Source organism: Panthera uncia, chromosome B4 (assembly GCF_023721935.1).
Source record: "Panthera uncia isolate 11264 chromosome B4, Puncia_PCG_1.0, whole genome shotgun sequence".
Lineage (NCBI taxonomy): Eukaryota > Metazoa > Chordata > Mammalia > Carnivora > Felidae > Panthera > Panthera uncia.
This window is the reverse complement of record NC_064809.1, coordinates 36,862,694-36,885,082: the sequence shown is the minus strand read 5'-3', so window position 1 is coordinate 36,885,082 and position 22,389 is coordinate 36,862,694. Positions and strand designations below refer to the sequence as shown.

Genomic DNA, 22,389 nt, shown 5'->3' with positions numbered 1-22,389 from the left:
GAAGGGTTGGCATTATTTCTTTAAATATTTGGTAGAATTTGCCTATGGAATCATCTAGTCCTGGGCTTTTCCTTTGGTGCTCAGAGGCCTGCCCCTAAGCACAGATTTCGGGATCTGGATTAGAACCAAAACTTTTGACCCTGCCCAGGGCTGAGATGTTCAGACCTCTTTATGCATCCTATCTCGAAGAGATAAGGGCAGAGAGGCTCTGTAAACCCTTTGCCACCTGCCTCCAAGACTGCTTGCCCACTCCTGTACTTCTCCTCAAGAGGCCCCTGGGAACAAGAGAAAGAACTTGAGTGGAGTTCGTGAATATTAGAGAAAGTGCTACTTAGGGTCTGGGCCTGAGCCAGTAATCCTGCAGATTTCTACAGCTTCCAGTGCCCTGGCATTTCAAGAGACATGAGCCTCTCTGAGAACACAACTCATTCTGAATATAAAATTTTTGCTCTTCATTTCTTCACATGTCCAGCTTCTTACTAGATTTGGTTGAGTTTGCTTACTGTGTGATTTAAATCAAGGCCTTTCAGACAAAGCTGACTGAACAATTATTGATTTATTTATTGACCAGGAAGGCAACCCTATAACTCCTCTTCTAATCCCCCAAAGCAATTAGCATTTCTGCTTTTTTTTTTTAAATAAAATTTGCCAGGTGAGTAAAAAGAATCCCAGTGATGGCCCTGTAGGTAGAGTGTGTCTATGAAAGATTTTGTGTTTTCTGAGGAACCTAGACTAATAATGTTGACCAAACATTCAGCCTTGTAATGCAGGATTTACCTCCCCACCAATCTGCCAGTGCACATGGGCTCTTCATTCATTGCTGGGAATGGTAGACTGAGGTGCTGGCGAGAGAAGAGATTTATCTGGTTCTGAGTGACAGCATCTTTTATTCAGTCAGTCAGCAGTCAGTTGTGACTTCCCTCAGGAAATGTGCGTGGAATTCCTGCTGTGTGCCAAGGCCTTGGTGGGACCCCTGGCATTCACAGAAGCTAGATACTCCCAGGTCCTGCCCGTGGACGTGACAGTCTGGAGGGGGAAACAGACCAAGAATAAGTTATTTTGAATGAGGTGCAAGGGGGCCATGGCAGTGTGTCAGAGGCCAGCCAAGCCTATGGGGGAGGTTGGAGAAGGCTGAACAGAAGAGACAATGTTTATATGGGGATCTCAAGGTTGACAGTTGGCTAGGTAAAAGAGGAGATGAAGGGAGAGAGCATTCCAGGCAAAGAGAACAGCATGTCCAAGGCTCTGAGGTGGCAAAGAGCAAAGTTCTGTGGGGAACTGAGAGAATTCCAGTTTTCTGGAGGGTGGACAGTGAGGACAGAGTAGCCTTTGATGAGGGACAAGTCAGACACTGAACCTAGGCTTCGGGCATACTGTGCCCCTTTCTCATTTCCCTCCTGAGCGGCAGTAGGAGGATGGGGTTGGTGTTAGCCTGGGGGTGTCTCTCTGACTGAGCGAATGAGCACCTGCTCATTGGTGGAACCTGGTTGTTGGAATGGTCTGTCTCCCTTTGGCTGAGGGCTCCAACCCCAGCAATGCTGGCCTCCATGTGGGGAACAGCTTACTTGTTTAGCTAGTTCCCATACATGGCACATGCTCGGTACAGTGCATCTCAGTTGACCTGAGTCCCCAGGGAAGACTGTTCCATGTTATTTTTCTCTCTCAGAGTGGACGAGGAGGAGGAGGAGGAGGACCTGGAGGAAGCACACGTAACTAAGGTAAGACATCGTGTCCTGGGTATTCTGGGATTGGTCCCCAGTCCAGGGCTGTATCCCCCTAGCTGCTTCTCACTCTCCTGGGGTTCCCCAGACCCAGACCTTGGTGTCGGTGCTTACTTGGCCAGATGGGCTAGGCACCCAGAGGAAAGGCCTCTCCTGGCAGTGAAGCCTGGGCTTGTGTGCCCCAGGGCATCCAGGAGTTGCCGTTCTGGGCCACGGACCAGTGGTATCTCTCTGGGGAAAGGGGGGGCGGCAGGCCAGAGCAAGAGCACCCTGCCCTTTGGCTCCCTCTTCTCTGGTTTGTATTTTCGTTGGCATGGAGTTCTGTGAGGTACATATGATTCTGACACCTCTCATGTTTAAAATCATTTGGTTTCATTTGTGTAAGACTCTTGTTTTCTCCGTTAAAAGTAGATATTTTGCCTCTATTTTTCTCTTCTTTTGTCGCTGTTCTCCATCTCAGAGGAGCACAGAGAGAGTTTAGCTCAGTGCCCCCCTGCCTTACTGCCCGCCTGTCTTCCAAGCCCTTTGGGAGGTGTGTGTGGACAGCCCACCCCCCAACACACTCCCCAGAATCTACTCTTTCCCATTTGGGAACCACAGCTCAGGGAGGCGGCCTGTCCTGAGATGAACAAGCCCTGTAAAGTGGCTGGATTAGCGGCTGAGCAGGACTGATGGGAGGCGCTCCATGTCGTGGGTGTTCTCATGACCTTCTGGAGCTGAGGGGATGGTGGGGACTGCCCCGGCCCTGTGTTAACTGAGATCTGCTGTGGGACAGAGTCCCCTTGCTTTAGGTTTGTGTATTTGTGGCCACTCTCCCCAGTCCCTCAGCCTATTAGGCCATGTATTCCTTGATGTGCAGACAATATTTGGAGAAATTGTGGTCTCCTCTTTGAAATACCCCGCTTTTTCTCGGAGCAGATTTACTACTGCAGTCGGACGCACTCCCAGCTGGCCCAGTTTGTACACGAGGTGCAGAGAAGCCCCTTTGGCAAGGACACCCGACTTGTCTCCCTTGGCTCTCGGCAGGTAAACAGAGGCAGTGGGTCTTGGCTCAAGTGCCGACCTGCTCCCTTCCCTGGGCCTTCGTCTTCTTCAGAGAAGAATTCTTCTTAGAAGAATTGTGGGTCCGAGGCAGGCCGAGCGGTGGGAGGATCGGCCTCTTCCGGTCCTTGGGGGGCTAGGCAGGTTCTGGAGGGTTGCTGTGTATCACATAGCCGGGACCATTGTGTTGACTTTTTCTTTATCCTCTGTCTTCTAGAATCTTTGTATAAATGAAGATGTGAAAAACCTGGGTTCTGCGCAGCTTATCAATGACCGCTGCATGGAGATGCAGAGAAGTAAACACGGTAGCCGCCAGCACCCTGGAGCTGTGCAGCAAAGAGCTCTGGGACTGTCGTGTAGCCTCAGGCAGTACTGGGAAGGGGTCGGGAGTGGGGCAGAAGTGGACAAGGATGTGGGAAATAGTGTCTTAAATGGCAGTGACGGCAGAGCAGACGGCCGGGTCCTTCCTAAAGACCATCTCCTTGGGAAAGGGCGTTTTGCTTTTTGGGTCAGTGTCTAGTTCAGAACCCTGGCTCTGAGATGATTTTACTGGCTTTTTCTAGCGAACACCAAATAAAATACCAGAATGGTGTGCTGAGTACCGAGAAGTACTGGGAAGGGTTTATCGGACCCCACCCTATGGAATTGGGCTCCTGACCCCATGGACACTTACCATTCTTTCTGCCTTTGCCCCCTGTGCCTGTGCCCCTCAGAGAAGAGCAGAGCTGAGGATGAGAAGCCCAAGAGGAGAAGGCAGGAGCACCAGGCCGCATGCCCCTTCTACAGCTATGAGCAGCTGCAGCTCCTCCGAGACGAGGTCCTGGTGGGGGTGAAGGACATCGAGCAGCTGGTGTCCCTGGGGAAGGAGGCTCGGGCCTGTCCCTATTACGGGAGCCGGTTTGCCATTCCAGCAGCCCAGGTGAAGACCCTGGAGGGTTGGGCAGTCACTCTTGGCTCTAACTGTGGCCTCATCCCCAAGGAGTTTCCTCATTCCTCTTAATTTGGGAGGATGTCACTGGCCATGGTTGGACTGACCAACACACTGCACACTAGTGACCTGTCACCCACACGCCTGGTGCGTAGGGTCAGAGGCGGCCCCAGGTGCCTTGTGGCTCTGGGTTGCAGGAATAGTTGGCATTATTGGGGACAGCAGATAAAAGCCAGGAAGGGAGGGGCGCCTGGATGGCTCAGTCGGTTGAGCGTCTGACTTCAGCTCAGGTCACGTTCTTGCGGTCCGTGAGTTCGAGTCCCGCGTCGGGCTTGGGCTGATGGCTCAGAGCCTGGAGCCTGCTTCTGATTCTGTGTCTCCCTCTCTCTCTGCGCCTCCCCTGTTCATGCTCTGTCTCTGTCTCAAAAATAAATAAATGTTAAAAAAAAAAAAGAGCCAGGAAGGGGTGTGCAGTCCTAGTGAAAACACAGAGTTGGGGGCGAAAGCTGAGGGGATGAAGTAAAGGTGCTGCACCAGAAACGTGTTCCCAGATGGCCTTTCAGAGGAACCTACCCACCAGTGTGTGAGAAGACAGTCTTCTCTAGACTTGCCACATTTGGTGTCATCTTTAAACAGAAAAACTGCCGGTTTGCCAGATCAAAAATACCATAGTTATTTGGTATGATTTTACTGTCTAATTGCCACTTCTTAATTTGAATGGCTTTTGGAAATAGGGTTTCGATTATGGAGACTTCCATATAAGAAAGAAGAGATTAGGTAGGTTTTCAGTGATTCAGGGAACATGAGTAATAATTTTACAAGGCAGTTAAGTGCTCATTAATATACTACGTTGAACCGTGTTGCGGGGGTGCTCAGAATTAAATTCCAGAATCCTCCCAGCCCTCAGCATTGTTGCATGCCGTGCCTGGGTCTGTTTGCCACATTGTAAGATTAGTGCCATAGATACCTGTGTGCAAATATAGTAAGATGTCCTGAGATTTTCATGATCTTAACTTTTTGAGATACTTTTCACCTCATTTTTGCTTTGTAGTATCCTACTAAAAAAGCAAAGGCAAGTATTATCCATATGTTCTCATATCCATATGAGGACACAGGCCCAGAAAGGTTAAGTGATTTATCTGTTTTCTCTTAGTGGGTGAGTAATGGAGCCAGTGTTAAAGCTGGGCCTTAAGTTTCTAGTTTTCTGGATTTTCACTCTATCAGTATTCTTTTAACTGTAAAATCATCATCACAGAGAGCACCTAAAAATTCATGGAATGCTTTTATTTTTGTTTACCCTCCACCCCTTAGCCCTTATTTGAGATAGAGTTTATCATTTTGCAGATGAAGAAATTGAGGCGCAGAAAGATTAAGTCATTCTTCCAGAGTCATTTAGCTGGGAAATAACAGCTCCAAGACCAGAACCCAGGGCTACCTACTAGTACACCACTGGTTTTCACAGTGTTTTGAGGAACCTTGGGTGCCTCAGGGGCTACCTCGGGGGTATGGATAAGGCTAAGCAGGGGTTCCACGCTTCTCTCTGCTCCCCTCTGCCCACTGCCACTCTTGGTTCAGTCAGATTCAGATTGGCCCCAGTTATGTCTGTTTCATATTTCATGTTCCACATAAAACCTGAAGAGGGGGTCTGTTGCTAAAAGCACAGGGCTTTGCTAGAGCTTTCACTCTTGAATGCCCCTACACGTATTCTGGTTGGGAAATGAAACCACTCACACCAGGAGCTTAGAGCAGGTGGGGCTGCTGTGGCAAGGAGCCCAGCCCTGCTCAGGTGGCCACCCCCTCCTCCCAGCTCGTGGTGCTGCCCTACCAGATGCTGCTGCACGGGGCCACCCGCCAGGCCGCGGGGATCCGGCTGCAGGGACAGGTGGTGGTCATTGACGAGGCTCACAACCTGATCGACACCATCACGGGCATCTACAGTGCAGAGGTCAGCGGTTCCCAGGTGGGTCGGCCTCTCCCTTCTTGGGCCAGTGCCTGCTGTGGGGAAGAGGGATGTGGATCATCTCTCCAAGTGCCTAGACCTGGAATTCGTCTGGCAATGGCGTGGGGAAGGGTGCGCTGAGTCAAGGCAGTGGCCTCATCAGGGGCGGACTGGCTAGAACTACGGGGACCCAGATCTTAGAAATGCTGGCACCCGGCGCAGACAAGGTGACTCATTTCCTTGTTCCTCACTGGCGTATGTCATCCTGAGTCCCTCCAGCCCAGGGTGGTACCAGCCAGTTCTCTATAACCCAGGACAGTGGGGTGAGGGAAGCAGGGTCCTCACATGGTTGGACATCATTATTGTTGCTTTGAGGGGTTCTCAGTATTTCTGAAAGCCACTATTTATCGATTATCTCCTCTGTGCCATGCAGCATACACAGTATTGTGAAACCCCACGCTGCCTCTGTGCAGGCTGGTATTCCTAGTTAACGTTGAGAACTCTTGAAATTCAGGGGGGCATAAGCAGTGTGCTGCTCTCTTCACCTTGGTTGTTTCCCATGAGGTGTCCTGGCTAGCATCTTCTAGGCATGATCTAAGATATCATTGGCACAGCCCTAGGCTGCTTGCTCAGAGCCTGGGCCACCTTCACACCTGTTCTCTGTTCTCTCCAGTTCTGCCAGGCCCATTCCCAGTTGCTCCAGTATATGGAACGATATGGGTAAGACACTGCCTCCTGAGGGGGAAGGGAAATCCTGCTCAGTCTCCGGGAGAAGCAATTGGGTCTCCATCTCTGGCCCAGGCACCACACCAAGTGGGCCAGGGTGCTGTTTACCTCCTGTTTGTGGTGGTGTGTACCCCACATAGGCCGAGGGTGCTTGGGACACAACAGCTGGCTGTGAAGGCCTTGGGCCATGGCCATCCTTTTTCTCTGGGACCATATTTGTCACTGTGGTCTACCTTGAAAGACTGGACAGAAACGCCACAACTTGGGGCATTTGGAAGGGAAGCAGCTTGGGGAGTGCTACCACTTGATGTCCGTTGGTGTCTCCTCAGGAAGCGTCTGAAGGCCAAGAACTTGATGTACATCAAACAGCTCCTGTATCTGTTGGAGCAGTTTGTGACTGTGTTGGGAGGTAAGGAGCACTATGCCCACCCCAGCCCCTGGCCTGCTAAGCTTGCTGCAGTCCCTTCTCTGGATGCCAGTCAGGACACCTGGGATTTCTGTGTCCTCAAGAATTGTCTTGGCCATTGATTTAGAAGATTCTTATTTTTCATAGCTTTGTTGAATTGTCTGACTGTAGATCCTTTTTTGGTTTCTAGTTTATATTTCCCTGAGTCCTTCTTTTTATTTTGCCAGACCTTACTTCTCAGGTAGTAATAACAGCATAGTGTAATAGAAACGGGTGACGTTACTTTGGAGTGCTCCTGTGAGGAGAGCTGCACAGGCACGCTCACTGTTGTTGACAGAGGAGTCAACTAAAGCTCAGAGATGTGACCTGCCTCTGCTTCATGAACCTAGTAGGAGAGACTAGAGGCTTCCGGCTCTAGGTTTCATACTGCTTTGCACAATTCTGTGTCACCTACCCTTTCCTTTACTATATATATGGCTGTCATTTGAAGGCTTTCATAGAAGCCAAAGTTCTGGAAAACCAGTGGGGTGTTCCACTGGAGGGATTTTGTCTAATGTCGGTGTTCCTCCCTTCCACCTCTGCCTTGCCACTGGCCACTGTGCAGCCTGGACAACTCTTTGTACCTGCGTAAAGTGGGTGGTCCCTTGGCCCCAGCCTCCTTGGAGGAGGTGTGGAAAGAATGAGATAACAAGGCTTTGGGCTCCATATGCAAACGTGGGTTAGATTTTGAGGCTTCCTAGAGCTTCCCACCCTCTCAGTGGGTTCTTTGGGTACCATAAATGGCAAAAAACCTGTTTACATGTGAATGCTCTTATTTGATGAGTACATCAAATAGTGTACACACAAAATGTGTGAGAGGATGGGGGTGGGGGGCAGAGGATCCCCATCCTGACCTGCTTGAATTCTGTTTTAGGAAACATTAAGCAAAATCCCAACACACAGAGCCTTTCGCAAACAGGTAAGAGGGCGGCCTTCAGAGACTCAGAGATGGTCTGAGCCGTTTCTGAGCTCACCTCTGGGCCTGTGGTCTTCAGAGCAAGGATTCCAAGGCCCTTCTTTGTTTATCCTTAGGGACAGAGCTGAAGACCATCAATGACTTTCTCTTTCAGAGCCAGATCGACAACATCAACTTGTTCAAGGTAGAGGTTCTCCCCCTTCTGTGTCAGCGCCCAGTTTCCTTATCCTTAACCGCCACCTGCGAGCAGAGCACTGTGTTAAGACTGGAAGGAATAAAAAGTAAATTTCTTCTGTTGTGAGTCAGTCTAGAAGTCTAAGGATCTACAGCATAGATGTTTGTAATTAACCCTTAAAGTGTCAGCAAGAAAAAAATCTTCAATCCAGAGTGAAGGGTCCTAGGGATTGGTGAGAAAAGGTGCCTTTCATTTACCATGTAAGCACAGATAGAAACTCCCAGGTCCTTAACCTCATTCCATCTTTCTTCTGGCCCAGTCTTTGCCCTGGACTAGAAAGAGCAGGTCAGCTTTGTGAGCACCATCCTGCTATTGGGCTGAGGTGGCTGAGAACACTCCCAGGGCCACTCTGTGTGACCCGCCCCCATCCTTGCACACCAGCCGCAGGTGTCTGCCTGCTCCAGACCTACTGTTCGGGGTACTGCTGCCATCACTTGACTCACAACTTAGTGATTCCAAATTACTAAAAATACAGAGCACTTGCTGTGTCCAAGGCAGTGCACCAGGTTCTGGGACCCCACGGTAGGAGGTACCATCACCATTCAGAAGCAGAGGAAACCAGGGCTGGGTGAGGTTTCCCCAGGACGACATGTACTAGCCATACATGAGTGAGCAAATGGTGCCTGGTGTGGGAGGCAGCATGTGAGCCCCGGCTTGGCCTTGAGACCCTGCTTGCTTCCCTCCTGCCTTCCCATTTTTCTTTAAACCAGCTTACCTGTTTTGATCACGGTCACTGCCATTACCCCATCTGACCGGTTGAGGCCATTTTGATGCCTTTCTTCTCCCTTTGGGTCCCGCATCCAAACAGTTGCCGGGCCTCAGAGCTGGAAGGAGCACTCGAACTCCCACTGCTTTTCCATTCCCACAGCTGCCACTTCAGGGCCGGCTCGTTTCCTCTCGCCTCCTTTCCGCTCTTCCTGGCTTCACTCTCTGTCCCTTCTCAAATCTTTCCTACACTGTCATCTGGTGAGTCCTCACTGGAAGATAGTGCCCTTTTTAGAAATCTTCAAAGGCTTCAACTCCCTGTCTTCCTTTCCAAGCTGCACATGTTGTACACACTGGAGGGCCCCCGAACAAGCCCCAAGCTTTACCCTCTCTGTGCCTTTGCTCGTATGTGTTTTTTTAAACTCTTAATCTTTTCAGGGTTCATCTTAGGTGCTGTCATATTGAAGGAGAGCACAGAAGACCCGTCACCAGGAACCTTTAGAGAGGGTTGGGGCTATGCAGACGTTAGTGAGGAGGCCATGTGCATGAAGGTTGCTCTTGTGGGAGAGCGCCGTGTTGTATGTGGGGGTGGTGGGAGAGGAGTGACCTCAGAAAGGAGGTTGACCCGGTTGGCCACAAGGAGGCTGGGTTCCTCAGGAGCTGTCAATGAATCATGCTCCCTGGGGTTTTGGAAGGTGGTGGTGTTTTTTTTTTTTCCAGCCTAATTGTTGCATGTGCCTGCGGTGGTTTGCTTTTGCAGGTGCGGCGCTACTGTGAAAAGAGCATGGTCAGCAGAAAGGTACAGCCTCTCTTCCTGGGTCTGGCCAGGCTCCACAGCACCCCACCTCCTGCCCTCCCAGTACCTTGCTCTCCCCTGCCCTTTGGAGCCCCAAGTCACCCCTGCTCCCTTCTTACTGCAGGCCTGCTTGCTGTGTCGGGTGGGAGTGCCAAGATGCCTTGTGTTGGGGGGCAAGTTGTGGGCTATGTGGGGTGCAGCAGAACCTCCAGCCTGGGCTCCCACTGCTGCACCCTCATTCCTCCCTGTGCTTTCTCTCCCCGTCCCAGCTCTTTGGCTTCACAGAAAGGTATGGCACGGTCCTTGCATCCTCCAGGGAGCAGTCCAGACTGGCTGGGTTCCAGCACTTCCTACAGAGCCTGCAGCCCGCATTGACCGAGAGTGAGTCAAGAGGGGGAGACAGGGCTGCAGGTGGGGGCCAAGAATATCCATCCCTCACGTGTGGACTCCTCTCCTGCCTCATCTGTGGTCCCAGACCGTCTTCCTTCTGCTCTGTGCAGCTCCCGTGCCCCACGGAGATGAGGGAGAGGCCAGGGTGCCACGGTCTGCTTCCCCGCTGATGCACATCGAAGGCTTCCTTGCAGCCCTCACCACTGCCAACCAGGATGGCAGGGTCATCCTGAACCGCCAAGGTAGTCCAAGGAGGAATCAGCATGGAGCCGGGAAACCAAAGCAAGAAAAGATTCTACCTTGCACCTCTCTGGGTTAGGACGAGGAGACAGGGTGGTGAAAACTGGTCCTCTGTAGCCTGGGTGGGCTGGTGTAGGTGCGGTGAGGAGGGATATGAGGCACTGGGGAGGCTGGCATCTCACGCCAGGTTATGAGAGAAGTTGTATAGCCTACTGGTTACAGGTATGTGAGTTTTGGTTTGAGTCTTGATTCCGTCACCTCCAAGCTGTGTCTATCACTCTGAACCTCAGTCTTCATGTGCAAAAGGAGCTGGTAGTGCTGTCTGCCTCGGGCTTGTCCTGCACTTTGAATGGAATCTAATCAAAAGGGAAAGTCGTATCTCTAGTGGCTCCTTCATGGACACAACTGAGCTCCCATTTGCCTCAGACTCATGGAAGTCTTTGTTCGGCCTGCCTGCAAACCACCCCCTCCTTCCCCAGCTGGCTCTGTCTTTTTTTCAGGAAGTCTTAGTCAGAGCAGCCTCAAATTCCTGCTCCTGAATCCAGCCGTGCACTTTGCCCAAGTGGTGAAGGAATGCCGGGCAGTGGTCATCGCAGGCGGCACCATGCAGCCGGTAAGGGAACCAGACCCAGCCTCTTGTGGCCCGAGTGCTGGGATGGGACAGGGACAGGGGGAAGAGGCGCTGTCCAGTGGGCCCCCAAACCAGAAAGGGGTCAGCTTGAACAGGCCAAGCAGCATCCACCAGGTGGCATTGCTGTGCTGTCTCATGCCTGGGTCTTTAGCCTGGGGCAGGGGTGGAGTGGGCAGTGGGGGTGGAGGGAGGCACATGGCTGGTGATTTGGTGCTTTTGTAGGCTAGGTACTGCACTTCTCCCAAAGATAGCCGTTCTGGAATTTCAGGCCCCCATTTTAGTGCCATTCGCTCCTTATACCCACCATAGATACGACCTTTCCTTTCTTTTATAAATTTATATACACACACATGTATTTAGGAAAGTATTATGTTTTCGTTGTAGAAAGCAGAGACCAGCAAAAGCAGGAAAAAAAAATAGATGATAATTCCACCAGCGAAAGATTTTATTTTAGTGTATATCATTATACTAGTCTTTGTGTGCATAATTTTTACAAATATACATACATATTTTAAAAACAAAAATCTGTATCTCTACATGCTGTTGCTGTGATTTGCTTTTTTCACTCAGCAACAAATGTCATAGACATTTTTCCTTGTCAGCAGTATGTATTTATTCTACCATGCTCTGGCTGTGTTTTTTTCTGTTACATGAATATGTTATATCTTATAGAACTACTCTTCTTTTGTTAGATATTTAGGTGATTTCCAGTCTTTCTCTGTTTTAAGCAACACAGTGGCAAACAGAACCACGTCTCTGCACAGCAGTTCTGTCCTTAAGATACACCTAGCCCAGGACTTTGGTGGAAGGCTCCTCAGTGCCCACGCAGTCATTCGTTTCTAACCTCAGCCGCTAGAATCCCCCATTGCTTTATTAGTTTCCAACTTTTCTTTCTTTTCTATAGACTTGTATATTTTTGTTCATGTATTAAAGGCATCTATAGTCATTGCTGCTTTCAATGCCCAGGTGTCTCAGACTTGGCCTGTCAGAGCCCGACGTGTTGCCTCTGGTCCTTGATGAGGCCCCACTAGCTTTGGGATGCTTTCTTGCTTTCTGGCAAGATGAAACATCCCAGCCACCTTATGCCTTCTTTATCCCATATCTGGGATCATTCATTTTTCTAAGATAACCTGGTTTCTTTTATTGGGGATTGGTGTTTAAAAACCAATATCTGGGTATCGGGGTGTTTGTGGTACTCCTGGATTATAAATGTTTTTAGGCCCTCTTGTAGACTGGGGAAAATGGTTTTAAAAAACCATGAGTCCATATTGATATTTCTAAATGAACATCAGTCAGTTATTTGACCTTACACTGTATGTCTTTTCTCTTGAGCTGAATGTTTGGTTTATTACATTGACATAACTACTTATTTGCTATGTCCCATAATATACTTAAGATATACTAAAATAGTTTCATATACAGTATTATTCTAATAATAAACTATTGATGAAAATTTCATTTCTTTGCATTTATTTTTTGCCCTTAGGTATATCCTACTAAGGATGTATGGTCACTAAGGATCTGAAGTCATTTGAAGTCAGGCATTGCTTTGTGTGCTTATGTTGTGAATGTGACAGAGAGTTAGGCTTTCTTTGTTGCCATGTGTTTTCAGTTTTAGAGTTTGATTTTTCATTTTAGACATATATATATATATATTTTTTAATGCTTATTTTTGAGAGAGAGACAGAATGCAAGTGGGTTAGGGGCAGAGAGAGAGACACACACAGAATCCGAAGCAGGCTCCAGGCTCTGAGCTGTCAGCACAGAGCCCGACGCTGGGCTCGAACTCATGAGCTGTGAGATGATGACCTGAGCCAAAGTTGGACGCTCAACCAACTGAGCCACCCAGGTGCCCCTAGACTTAATTATATTTTTAAAATAAGTAAACACCTGTATGGTTCAAAAGTCAAAACTGCATGGAAGATACATTCAGGGGCTCCTGGGTGGCTCAGTTGGCTAAGCATCTGACTTCTGCTCAGGTCATGATCTCATGGTCCATGGGTTTGAGCCCCACATTAGGCTCTGTGCTGACAGCTTAGAGCCTGGAGCCTGCTTCAGATTCTGTGTCTCCCTCTCTTGCTGCCCCTCCCCAGCTCATGTTCTGTCTCTTTCTCTCTCAAATATAAACAAATATTAAAAAAAAAAAAAGATGCATTCAGGAAGTCTTACTTCCATCCATTTCCAGCCTGTTCCCCATGCCCATAGGTTATCATTTTTCTTACTCCTAGTCTGTCCTTCTATGCTTTCATTTTATTTTTCTCCAGAAATAAGCAAATATATATACTTACTTTTTCCTTTCCTTTGTCTTTTACATCAAAGCATAACTGGTTTTTAGTCACCAGTGTGTTGTGGTACGCCATTCAGTAGCCAGCGCCATCTGTGCGCCTCTTGCTGGCTCGGAGCTCTGCGCTGGCAGGATCCAGTGTGATGCTTTCAGCTGACCCCTCCTGAAGGGGATCACTGCACAGGAAGTATCCTTGTGCATGGGTTGGTTTGTGGAGCTGTATGCTCAGAGGGGACTCCTAGGTAGGGGGGCTGCCAGGTTGAAAGATAAAAATACATCTGATTTATTAAATATTGCCATGTTCCCCCCCAGCTGGAGCTGTACTGTTCTCTCTTCCACCAGCACTGTGTATATGTGCCTACAGAGGGATACGCTTTGGGATTTTTGCCAATTCAATAGGTGAAAACCCTGGAACTCTTTTTTTTTTTTTTTTTTTAATTTTTTAATTAATTAATTATTTTAATTTACATCCAACTTAGCATATAGTGCAACAGTGATTTCAGGTGTAGATTCCTTAGTGCCCCTTACCCATTTAGCCCATCCCCCCTCCCAAAACCCCTCCAGTAACCCTCTGTTTGTTCTCCATATTTAAGAGTCTCTTATGTTTTTGTCTCCCTCCCTGTTTTTATATTATTTTTGCTACCCTTCCCTTATGTTCACCTGTTTTGTATCTTAAAATCTTCATATGAGTGAAGTCAGATGATATTTGTCTTTCTCTGACTAATTTCGCTTAGCATAATACCCTCTAGTTCTTTTTTTTTTTTTAATGTTTATTTTACTTATTTTTGAGAGACAGAGACAGCATGAGCAGGAGAGAGAGAGAGGGAGACCCAGAATCTGAAGCAGGCTCCAGGCTCTGAGCTGTCAGCACAGAGCCTGACGCGGGGCTTGAACTCACGAGCTGTGAGATCATGACCTGAGCTAAAGTCAGACACTCAACCGACTGAGCCATCCAGGCGCCCCTAATACCCTCTAGTTCTATCCACATAGTTGTGAATGGCAAGATTTCATTCTTTTTGATTGCCGAGTAATACTCCATTGTATATATATACCACATCTATCCATTCATCCATCTATCCATTCATCCATCGATGGACACTTGGGCTCTTTCCATACTTTGGCTATTGTTGATAGTGCTGCTATAAACATGGGGGTGCATATGCCCCTTTGAAACAGCATACCTGTATCCCTTGGATAAATACCTAGTAGTGCAATTGCTGGGTCATAGGCTAGTTCTATTTTTAATTTTTTGAGGAACCTCCATACTGTTTTCCAGAGGTGCTGCACCAGCTTGCATTCCCCCCAACAATGCAAAAGAGATCCTCTTTCTCTGCATCCTTGCCAACATCTATTGTTGCCTGCGTTGTTAATGTTAGCCATTCTGACAGGTGTATGGTGGTATCTCATTGTGGTTTTGATTTGTATTTCCCTGATGATGAGTGAAGTTGAGCATTTTTTCATGTGTCGGTTGGCCATCTGGATGTTTTCTTTGGAGAAGGTCTATTCATGTCTTTTGCCTATTTCTTCAATGGATTATTTGTTTTTTGGATATTGAATTTGATAAGTTCTTTATAGATTTTGGATACTAACCCTTTATCTGATATGTCATTTGCAAATATCTTCTTTCATTCCATCCAGTTGCCTTTTAGTTTTGCTGATTGTTTCCTTTGCTGTGCTGAAGCTTTTTATTTTGGTGAGGTCCCAATAGTTCATTTTTGCTTTTGTTTCCCTTGCCTCTGAAGACATGTTGAGTAAGAAGTTGCTGCGGCCAAGGTCAAAGAGGTTTTCGCCTGCTTTCTCCTTGAGGATTTTGATGGCTCCTGTCTTACATTTAGGTCTTTCATCTACTTTGAGTTTATTTCTGTGTATGGTGTAAGAAAGTGGTCTTGGTTCATTCTTCTGCATGATGCTGTCCAGTTTTGCCAAGACGATTTGAAGAGACTTGTCTTTATTCCATTGGATATTCTTTCCTGCTTTGTCAAAGATTAGTTGGCCATGCATTTGTAGATCCATTTCTGGGTTCTCTATTCTGTTCATTGATCTGAGTGTCTGTTCCTGTGCCAGTACCATACTGTCTTTATGATTACAGCTTTGCAATACAATGTGAAGTCCGGATCGTGATGCCTCCTGCTTTGGTTTTCTTTTTCAAGATCGCTTTGGCTATTCGGGGTCTTTTCTGGTTCCACACAGATTTTAGGATTGTTTGTTCTAGCTCTGTGAAGAGTGGTGGTGTTATTTTGATAGGTATTGCATTGAATATGTAGATTGCTTTGGGTAGTATTGACATTTTAACAATATTTGTTCTTCCTATCCAGGAGCATGGAATCTTTTTCCATTTTTTTGTGTCTTCTTCCATTTCTTTCATAAGCTTTCTCTAGTTTTCAGTGTATAAATTTTTCACCTCTTTCGTTAGATTTATTCCTAGGTATTTTATGGTTTTTGGTGCAATTGTAAATGGTATTGATTCCTTGATTTCTCTTTCTGTTGCTTCATTGTTGGTGTATTGGAATGTAACTGATTTCTGTTCATTGATTTTATATCCTGCCACTTTGCTGAATTCTTGGATCAGTTCTAGCAATTTTTTGGTGAAATTTTGGGTTTTCCATATAGAGTATCATGTCATCTGCGAAGAGTGAGAGTTTGACTTCCTCCTAGCTGATTTGGATACCTTTATTTCTTTGTGTTGTCTGATTGCAGAGGCTAAGATTTCCACTACCATGTTGAATAACAGTGGTGATAGTGGACATCTCTGTCTTGTTCCTGACCTTAGGGGGAAAGCTCTCAGTTTTTCCCCACTGAGGAGGATATTAGCATTGGGTCTTTCATATATGGCTTTTATGATCTCAAGGTATAATCCTTCTATCCCTACTTTCTTAAGGGTTTTTATCAAGAAAGGATGCTGTATTTTGTCAAATGCTTTCTTTGCGTCTACTGAGAGGATCATATGGTTCTTGTCCTTTTCTTTTATTGATGTGATGCATCACATTGATTGTTTTGCAGATATTGAACCAGCCCTGCATCCCACTTGGTCGTGGTGAATAATTTTTTTAATGTATTGTTGTAATGTATTGTTGGATCTGGTTGGCTAATATCTTATTGAGGATTTTCACATCCACGTTCATCAGGGAAATTGGTCTGTAGTTCTCCTTTTTAGTGGGGTCTGTGTCTAGTTTTGGAATCAAGGTAATGCTGGCTTCATAGAAAGAGTTTGGAAGTTTTCCTTCCATTTCTAGTTTTTGGAACAGCTTCAAGGGAATAGATTTTAACTCTTCCTTAAAGGTTTGGTAGAATTCCCCTGGAAAGCCATCTGGCCCTGGACTCTTGTTTTTTGGGAGATTTTTGATTACTACTTCGATTTCTTTACTGGTTATGGGTCTGTTCAAATTTCTATTTCTTTCTGTTTCAGTTTTGGTAGTTTATATGTTTCTAGGAATTTGTCCATTTCTTCCAGATTGCCCATTTTATTGGCATATGATTGCTCATAATATTCCCTTATTATTGTTTTTATTTCTGCTGTGTTGGTTGTGATCACTCCTCTTTCATTCTTGACTTTATTTATTTGGGTCCTTTTTCTTTTTGATCAAACTGACTAGTGGTTTATCAATTTTGTTAATTCTTTCAAAGAACCAGCTTCTGGTTTCATTGATCTGTTTTACTGTTTTTTTTTGGGGGGGGGGGTTCAATAGCATTGATTTCTCCTCTAGTATTTATTATTTCCTGTCTTCTGCTGGTTTTAGAATTTATTTTTTCTTTTTCCAGCTCTTTAAGGTGTAATATTAGGTTGTGTATCTGAGACCTTTCTTCCTTCTTTAGGAAGGCCTGGATTGCTATATATTTCTCTCTTATGACCGCCTTTACTGCATCCCAAAGGTTTTGGGCTGTGGTGTTACCATTTTCATTGGCTTCCATGTACTTTTGAATTTCCTCTTTAACTTCTTGGTTAGCCCATTCACTCTTTAGTAGGATGTTCTTTAGTCTCCAAATATTTGTTATCTTTCCAAGTTTTTTCTTGTTGATTTCGAGTTTCATAGCGTTGTGGTCTGAAAATATGCACGGTATGATCTTGATCTTTTTGTACTTGTTGAGGGCTGATTTGTGTCCCAGTATGTGATCTATTCTGGAGAATGTTCGATGTGCACTTGAACAGAGTGTATATTCTGGTGCTTTAGGATGAAATGTTCTGAATATATCTATTAAGTCCATCTGGTCCAGTATGTCATTCAAAGCCATTGTTTCCTTGTTGATTTTTTGATTAGATGATCTGTCCATTGCTGTGAGTGGGGTGTTGAAGTCTCCTACTATTATGGTATTATTATCAATGAGTTTCTGTATGTTTGTGATTAATTGATTTATATATTTGGGTGCTTCCACATTTGGAACATAAATGTTTACAATTGTTAGATCTTGTTGGTGGATAGACCCCTTAATTATGATATAATGTCCTTCTTCATCTCTTGTTACAGTCTTTATTTTAAAGTCTAGATTGTCTGATATAAGTATGGCTACTCTGGCTTTCTTTTGTCAACCGTTAGCATGATAGATTGTTCTCCATCCCCTTACTTTCAATCTGAAGGTGTCTTTAGGTCTAAAGTGGGTCTCTTGTAAACAGCATATAGATGGATCTTGTTTTCTTATCCATTCTGTTATCCTGTGTCTTTTGATTGAAACATTTAGTCCATTGACGTTTAGTGTGAGTACTGAATAAACCCTGGAGCTCTTTAGAAATGCCAATACATGTTATCTTCCCTCTAGAGGTTCTTATTCAGTGGTGTGGGCTGGGGCCTGGCCATGTGTATTTTGTTTTGAATGCCCACTGGTGATCTTGTGGGCATGGGCTGGGGTAAGGTCCACTGTGCCCAGTTTACCAGATTCCCTTTGGTGTTTCCACAGTTTAATTTTTTTTTAATGTTTATTTTTTGAGAGAGAGAGAGAGAGAGAGAGAGAGCGCGAGCATGAGCATGGGAGGGGCAGAGAGGGAGGGAGACACAGAATCTGAAGCAGGCTCCAGGCCCTGAGCTGTCAGTGCAGGGCCCCATGTGGGGCTTGAACCCACAAACTGCAAGATCATGACCTGAGCCGAAGTTGGATGCCCAACCGACTGAGCCACCCAGGTGTTCCTGGTATTTCCACAGTTTAAGTGAGACTGTCAACACTGGGTATCAGTAATTTTTTTTCCTTTTTGTTATCTGCCAATTTGTTATCTGCCTTACGTTTTACCTCTTTTTTCTGTTCCTATGTATTTGCTGCCTTCGAGCCCAGACTTCTGTCTTCCCCGGAGTGTTTCTCTCTGTCCCCCTCCCTGTCAAGGCCCCTGCCTGCTCAGGCCTGCGGGGAGCTCATGGAGCCTTGCTGTTGTGGTCTGCAGGTGTCTGACTTTCGGGAGCAGCTGCTGGCATGTGCTGGGGTAGAAGCTGAGCGAGTGGTGGAGTTTTCCTGTGGTGAGAATCCATGGCCAGGGTGGAATGGGCCATGTGTCACACTCTGGCAGCTTATTGTCACAGTTGAGGAGGCCACGAGGTGGGAGCTTCTCCCTTTGCCAGCTCTCCGGCGAGCTTACTTAGCCCTGTGCTTCTGCACTGTGTCCCTCTGCCTACGTGGGAGAGGTCTGAGTCCCGCCCACCTGCGCTGTGCAAGCAGGGCAGGTGGCAGAGTGTTGGAATTGTTCTCCTAGCATGGAAGACAAGGTTGCGGAATGCTCCTTCTGGACACTGCCTTGTAGAATAGCCCCTCCTCGGTCTCTGCAGGTCATGTGATCCCTCCAGACAACATCCTGCCCCTCGTCATCTGCAGCGGGCCCTCCAGCCAGCAGTTGGAGTTCACATACCAGAAGAGAGAACTGCCTCAGATGGTTCGTACCAGCCTGCTTGCCTTACCACAGCCTCTGCCAGGGCAGGAGAATAGTTTCTGGGGTGGTGGGTGCTCTGGCCAGTGCTTAGTGTCCAGGTGCTGGGGTCTTCCACCACAGAGCTGGCACAGAATGGCTGGTGTCCATCTAGATGCTTATCAGGGGAAGTCTGAGCGTTCCCCTCCCCTCACTCCCTGGATTGTTAAGTTTTCTTAAACCTCAAGGTGTTCCTTCAGGATGAAACTGATAAGGAAGCTGTTCATTTCCTTTGCTTCTCTTGCCATTTGGTTGCATCAGTCCCCACCTTGGGCAGGGATGCAGGTGTCAGGAGCTTGTCACTAGAGGCTGCCTGGGGTTTTCATGGCGCAGTGGGCATTGGGAGTTGGAGCAGGGAGGACATGACACGCCAGCAGCAGGGTTATTAGCTCTGGAGTGCTGGCCTTGTGATGTGTGTGGTACACTCCCCAGAAGCATCAGCTGAGTGTGTGTGTGTGGTGAGAGGGTGGCACTTTCCTGTCTGTTGATTTCTGCCCGGGGCCCTCTGGGCCCACACTTCTCTTCCCCGATCGTAGTCACCCTTGGATCTGTGCTTGGTTTTGAGTCCCAAGGTTAGGAAGCATTGTTCGGATATGGCTTCAGGGAGGGCTCTGTCTTCTTTCCTTAGATGGATGAGATGGGTCGTATTCTCTATAACCTGTGCAATGTGGTCCCTGGAGGGGTGGTCTGTTTCTTCCCCTCCTATGAGTACCAACGCCAGGTCCATGCCCACTGGGATAAGAGTGGTCTGCTGGCCCGCCTGGCTGTCAGGAAAAAGGTGAGTGACCCCCTCATCTGGGACTCCCACTTGTGAGGTCAGTGGTACCCAGGGTTCCTGCTAGGATTTCTCATGCATGTCAGACCAGAATGTTAGGCTTACATATGGGCTTCTGTTAGTTAGTTACTTACTCCCACCACTTCTAACACCTCGTCACCTCCCACAGGATTTCTCTCTAGCCCCTTACTCTGTGGGGTTCTCTGGTTCCCAGTCTGGAAAATATAGGGCTGAGAGCAGACCCTGGGACCTATGCATTCTGAAACCTTTTCCTGGGAGACATTGTCTGTTCTCCTTCAGATATTTCAGGAACCCAAGAGAGCGAACCAGGTGGAGCAGGTGCTGCTGGAGTATTCCAGGTGCATTAAGGTGAGAGGTGTAACTGAGGCCTTGGGCCCAGAGAACATCTGGAGCTGGCAGCTGCAGATATTTTGGGTGGCATCCAAGCTCTGGCTCCACAGCTTGGGCTGTTGTCTCCTGCAGTGCTGTGGCCATGTGGGAGGCACGGTGACAGGTGCTCTGCTCCTCTCCGTGGTTGGAGGAAAGATGAGTGAAGGCATTAACTTCTCTGACGACCTTGGCCGGTAAGTTGTGGGTCTCTCGTCTCCTGGGCTCTGACACCGACCACCCCTCACTCCAAATAGCAGGGACCCTGCCTGGAAGCCAATGCCATCTGAGTCTGCACCCTGGCTGACTGCTCAGGTCACTCAGCTGTATGGGGAAGTGTTTTGGCCCTTTGCTTCCAGGTGGAAGTTAGGCTGATCATCAGGGTTCAATTCACGTGGCCTGCATTGGGTTTCTTAGCTGAGAAAATGCACTCGAGGTGGAGGTACAGGGTGGGGAGGGAGGGGCAGAGCCAGTGAGCACAGCTTGAGGGGGCAAAGGTGTGCTGGATATAGCAGCTGAGGACGCATGGTGAGGACCGGGTCCTATATTCTGGCCCTTGAGATGTGATGGAGGCCTGACTGCCCACATGCCATGGCCTCATGTTCCCTCCATGCTAGGTGTGTAGTTATGGTAGGCATGCCCTACCCCAACATCAAGTCTCCAGAGCTACAAGAGAAGATGGCCTACCTGGATCAGACTCTTGTGAGTACCTTCAGCGTGCCAAAGGATGGGAGGAGACAGCTGGGGAGAAAGTTCTGTCGCCTCTAGGGCTGTGATACCAGGGCGGTACAGCTGCGACCTCCCCACTGCCTGCTGATGTGTGCCAGTGTTTCCTGCTTGCTCCAGGGGATGGGATGTACCTCCTTACCCTCTTGAGCTTCTCTGTGATCTCATCCGTTATATCAGCTGCTGGCATTGTGCCCATGAAGACTACTGTTCTTGCTCCAAAGCCTGGCAGTATAATTTTCTCAGAACACTAAGAAGGAGGCAAGAAGATACTGATAGCTCATCTCCTCTGCCCTTCCCAGCCCAGAATCCCAGGTCAGCCCCCACCAGGGAAGGCTTTGGTGGAGAATCTGTGTATGAAGGCTGTCAACCAATCTATAGGTAGGCCGGGGACTGTTCCTGCGGATAGTGGTGATGGATGGTGGGAGAATGAGTTGACAGGGAAGAGGGATTTTACTGCTCTTTGGGGTTGGGGGGACACAATAGACACCGTGGCGGAGGCTGGTTTAACCAAGAAACCCCAACCTCTGTTGCCATCTAGGCAGGGCCATCAGGCACCAGAAGGATTTTGCCAGCATAGTGCTCCTGGATCAGCGGTATGCCCGCCCACCTATCCTGGGAAAGCTGCCAGCCTGGATCCGAGACCGTGTAGAGGTCAAAGCCACCTTTGGCCCTGCCTTTGCTGCTATGAGGAAGGTCAGTCCTACCTTACCCTGCCCCCTGAGAGCCTCCCCACCCCTGAGATCTAGTGTCTCACTGCCTATGCCTGTCTCCCCAGTTTCACCGCGAGAGGCCTGGCCCCTCCTGATGGATGACCCACCACTGCCTGAGTGCCAGGCTCTTCCTTCACCCTGCCCACTTGAAGTGTTGGGGAGTGTGGGGAGCCAGCCTAAGAAGGTGATACCCAGGTGGAGACCAGACCAACCCCTTTCTGGAGTCAGTGGGCTGCCAGGACTGGGCACAGGTAGAAAAACCAGTAGGAGAAAAATCGAGTCGATCTGAAGAAACAGTGGGTCCTGGCCATCCTCTGGCCCACCCCGGGGCAGTTGTTCCCCTCCCTGTAATTGAATGTTTGTCCATTCAGCATGGCCCAGAGTCAAGCTTCCTGCCCTGTTCCACTGCACTATCTCTGGCCTTGCAGTCTCTCAGTGGCCACCTTCTCAGGCAGGCCCTCCTGCCTTTCCCCCCTTCTGGCTACAGTTAGCTGTTCTAGACCTTCACCCTCTCTTCAAAACTAAGAATGTTCCCTATTTCCAGCTTCCTGGTGCCCATAGGGCTCTTTCTGCACCCCTCAACCCTACCTTCTTTCTCTATGTTGTTAAGAACTGGGAAGGGGCACCTGGGTGGCTCAGTCAGCTAAGCATCTGACTTTGGCTCAGGTCATGATCTCGCAGTCCGTGAGTTCAAGCCCCATGTCAGGCTCTGTGCTGACAGCTCACAGGCTGGAGCCTGCTTCGGATTCTGTGTTTCCCTCTCTCTGCCCTTCCCCTGCTTATGATCTGTCTCAAAAATAAACAAACATTAAAAACAAACAAACTGGGAAGAGTGTCCTGGGCCTTTGTTTTTAAACCATAGGGCTGGTCCCTAACCTCTTCCACAGCATTTCTTGCTCCCTTGGCTTGG

At 48.0% G+C, this 22,389-nt stretch overlaps 1 protein-coding gene across 1 annotated transcript in view; it reads left to right on the top strand.

Annotated features, from left to right (window-relative positions):
* DDX11 (DEAD/H-box helicase 11) overlaps positions 1–22,309 on the top strand; it is a 39,724-nt gene extending 17,415 nt beyond the window's left edge. The window contains exons 6-27 of the mRNA XM_049624873.1: positions 1,667–1,718; positions 2,640–2,747; positions 2,980–3,067; positions 3,476–3,681; positions 5,498–5,650; positions 6,303–6,349; positions 6,685–6,764; positions 7,675–7,719; positions 7,833–7,900; positions 9,417–9,455; positions 9,722–9,833; positions 9,953–10,084; positions 10,583–10,695; positions 18,363–18,435; positions 18,742–18,845; positions 19,507–19,656; positions 19,954–20,022; positions 20,137–20,237; positions 20,658–20,742; positions 21,069–21,147; positions 21,308–21,462; positions 21,545–22,309. Coding sequence (XP_049480830.1) covers positions 1,667–1,718; positions 2,640–2,747; positions 2,980–3,067; positions 3,476–3,681; positions 5,498–5,650; positions 6,303–6,349; positions 6,685–6,764; positions 7,675–7,719; positions 7,833–7,900; positions 9,417–9,455; positions 9,722–9,833; positions 9,953–10,084; positions 10,583–10,695; positions 18,363–18,435; positions 18,742–18,845; positions 19,507–19,656; positions 19,954–20,022; positions 20,137–20,237; positions 20,658–20,742; positions 21,069–21,147; positions 21,308–21,462; positions 21,545–21,574 — 2,089 coding nt within the window. The 3' untranslated portion in view covers positions 21,575–22,309. The remainder of the gene's footprint in view (positions 1–1,666; positions 1,719–2,639; positions 2,748–2,979; positions 3,068–3,475; positions 3,682–5,497; positions 5,651–6,302; positions 6,350–6,684; positions 6,765–7,674; positions 7,720–7,832; positions 7,901–9,416; positions 9,456–9,721; positions 9,834–9,952; positions 10,085–10,582; positions 10,696–18,362; positions 18,436–18,741; positions 18,846–19,506; positions 19,657–19,953; positions 20,023–20,136; positions 20,238–20,657; positions 20,743–21,068; positions 21,148–21,307; positions 21,463–21,544) is intronic.
* Positions 22,310–22,389: the final 80 nt, after the last annotated feature.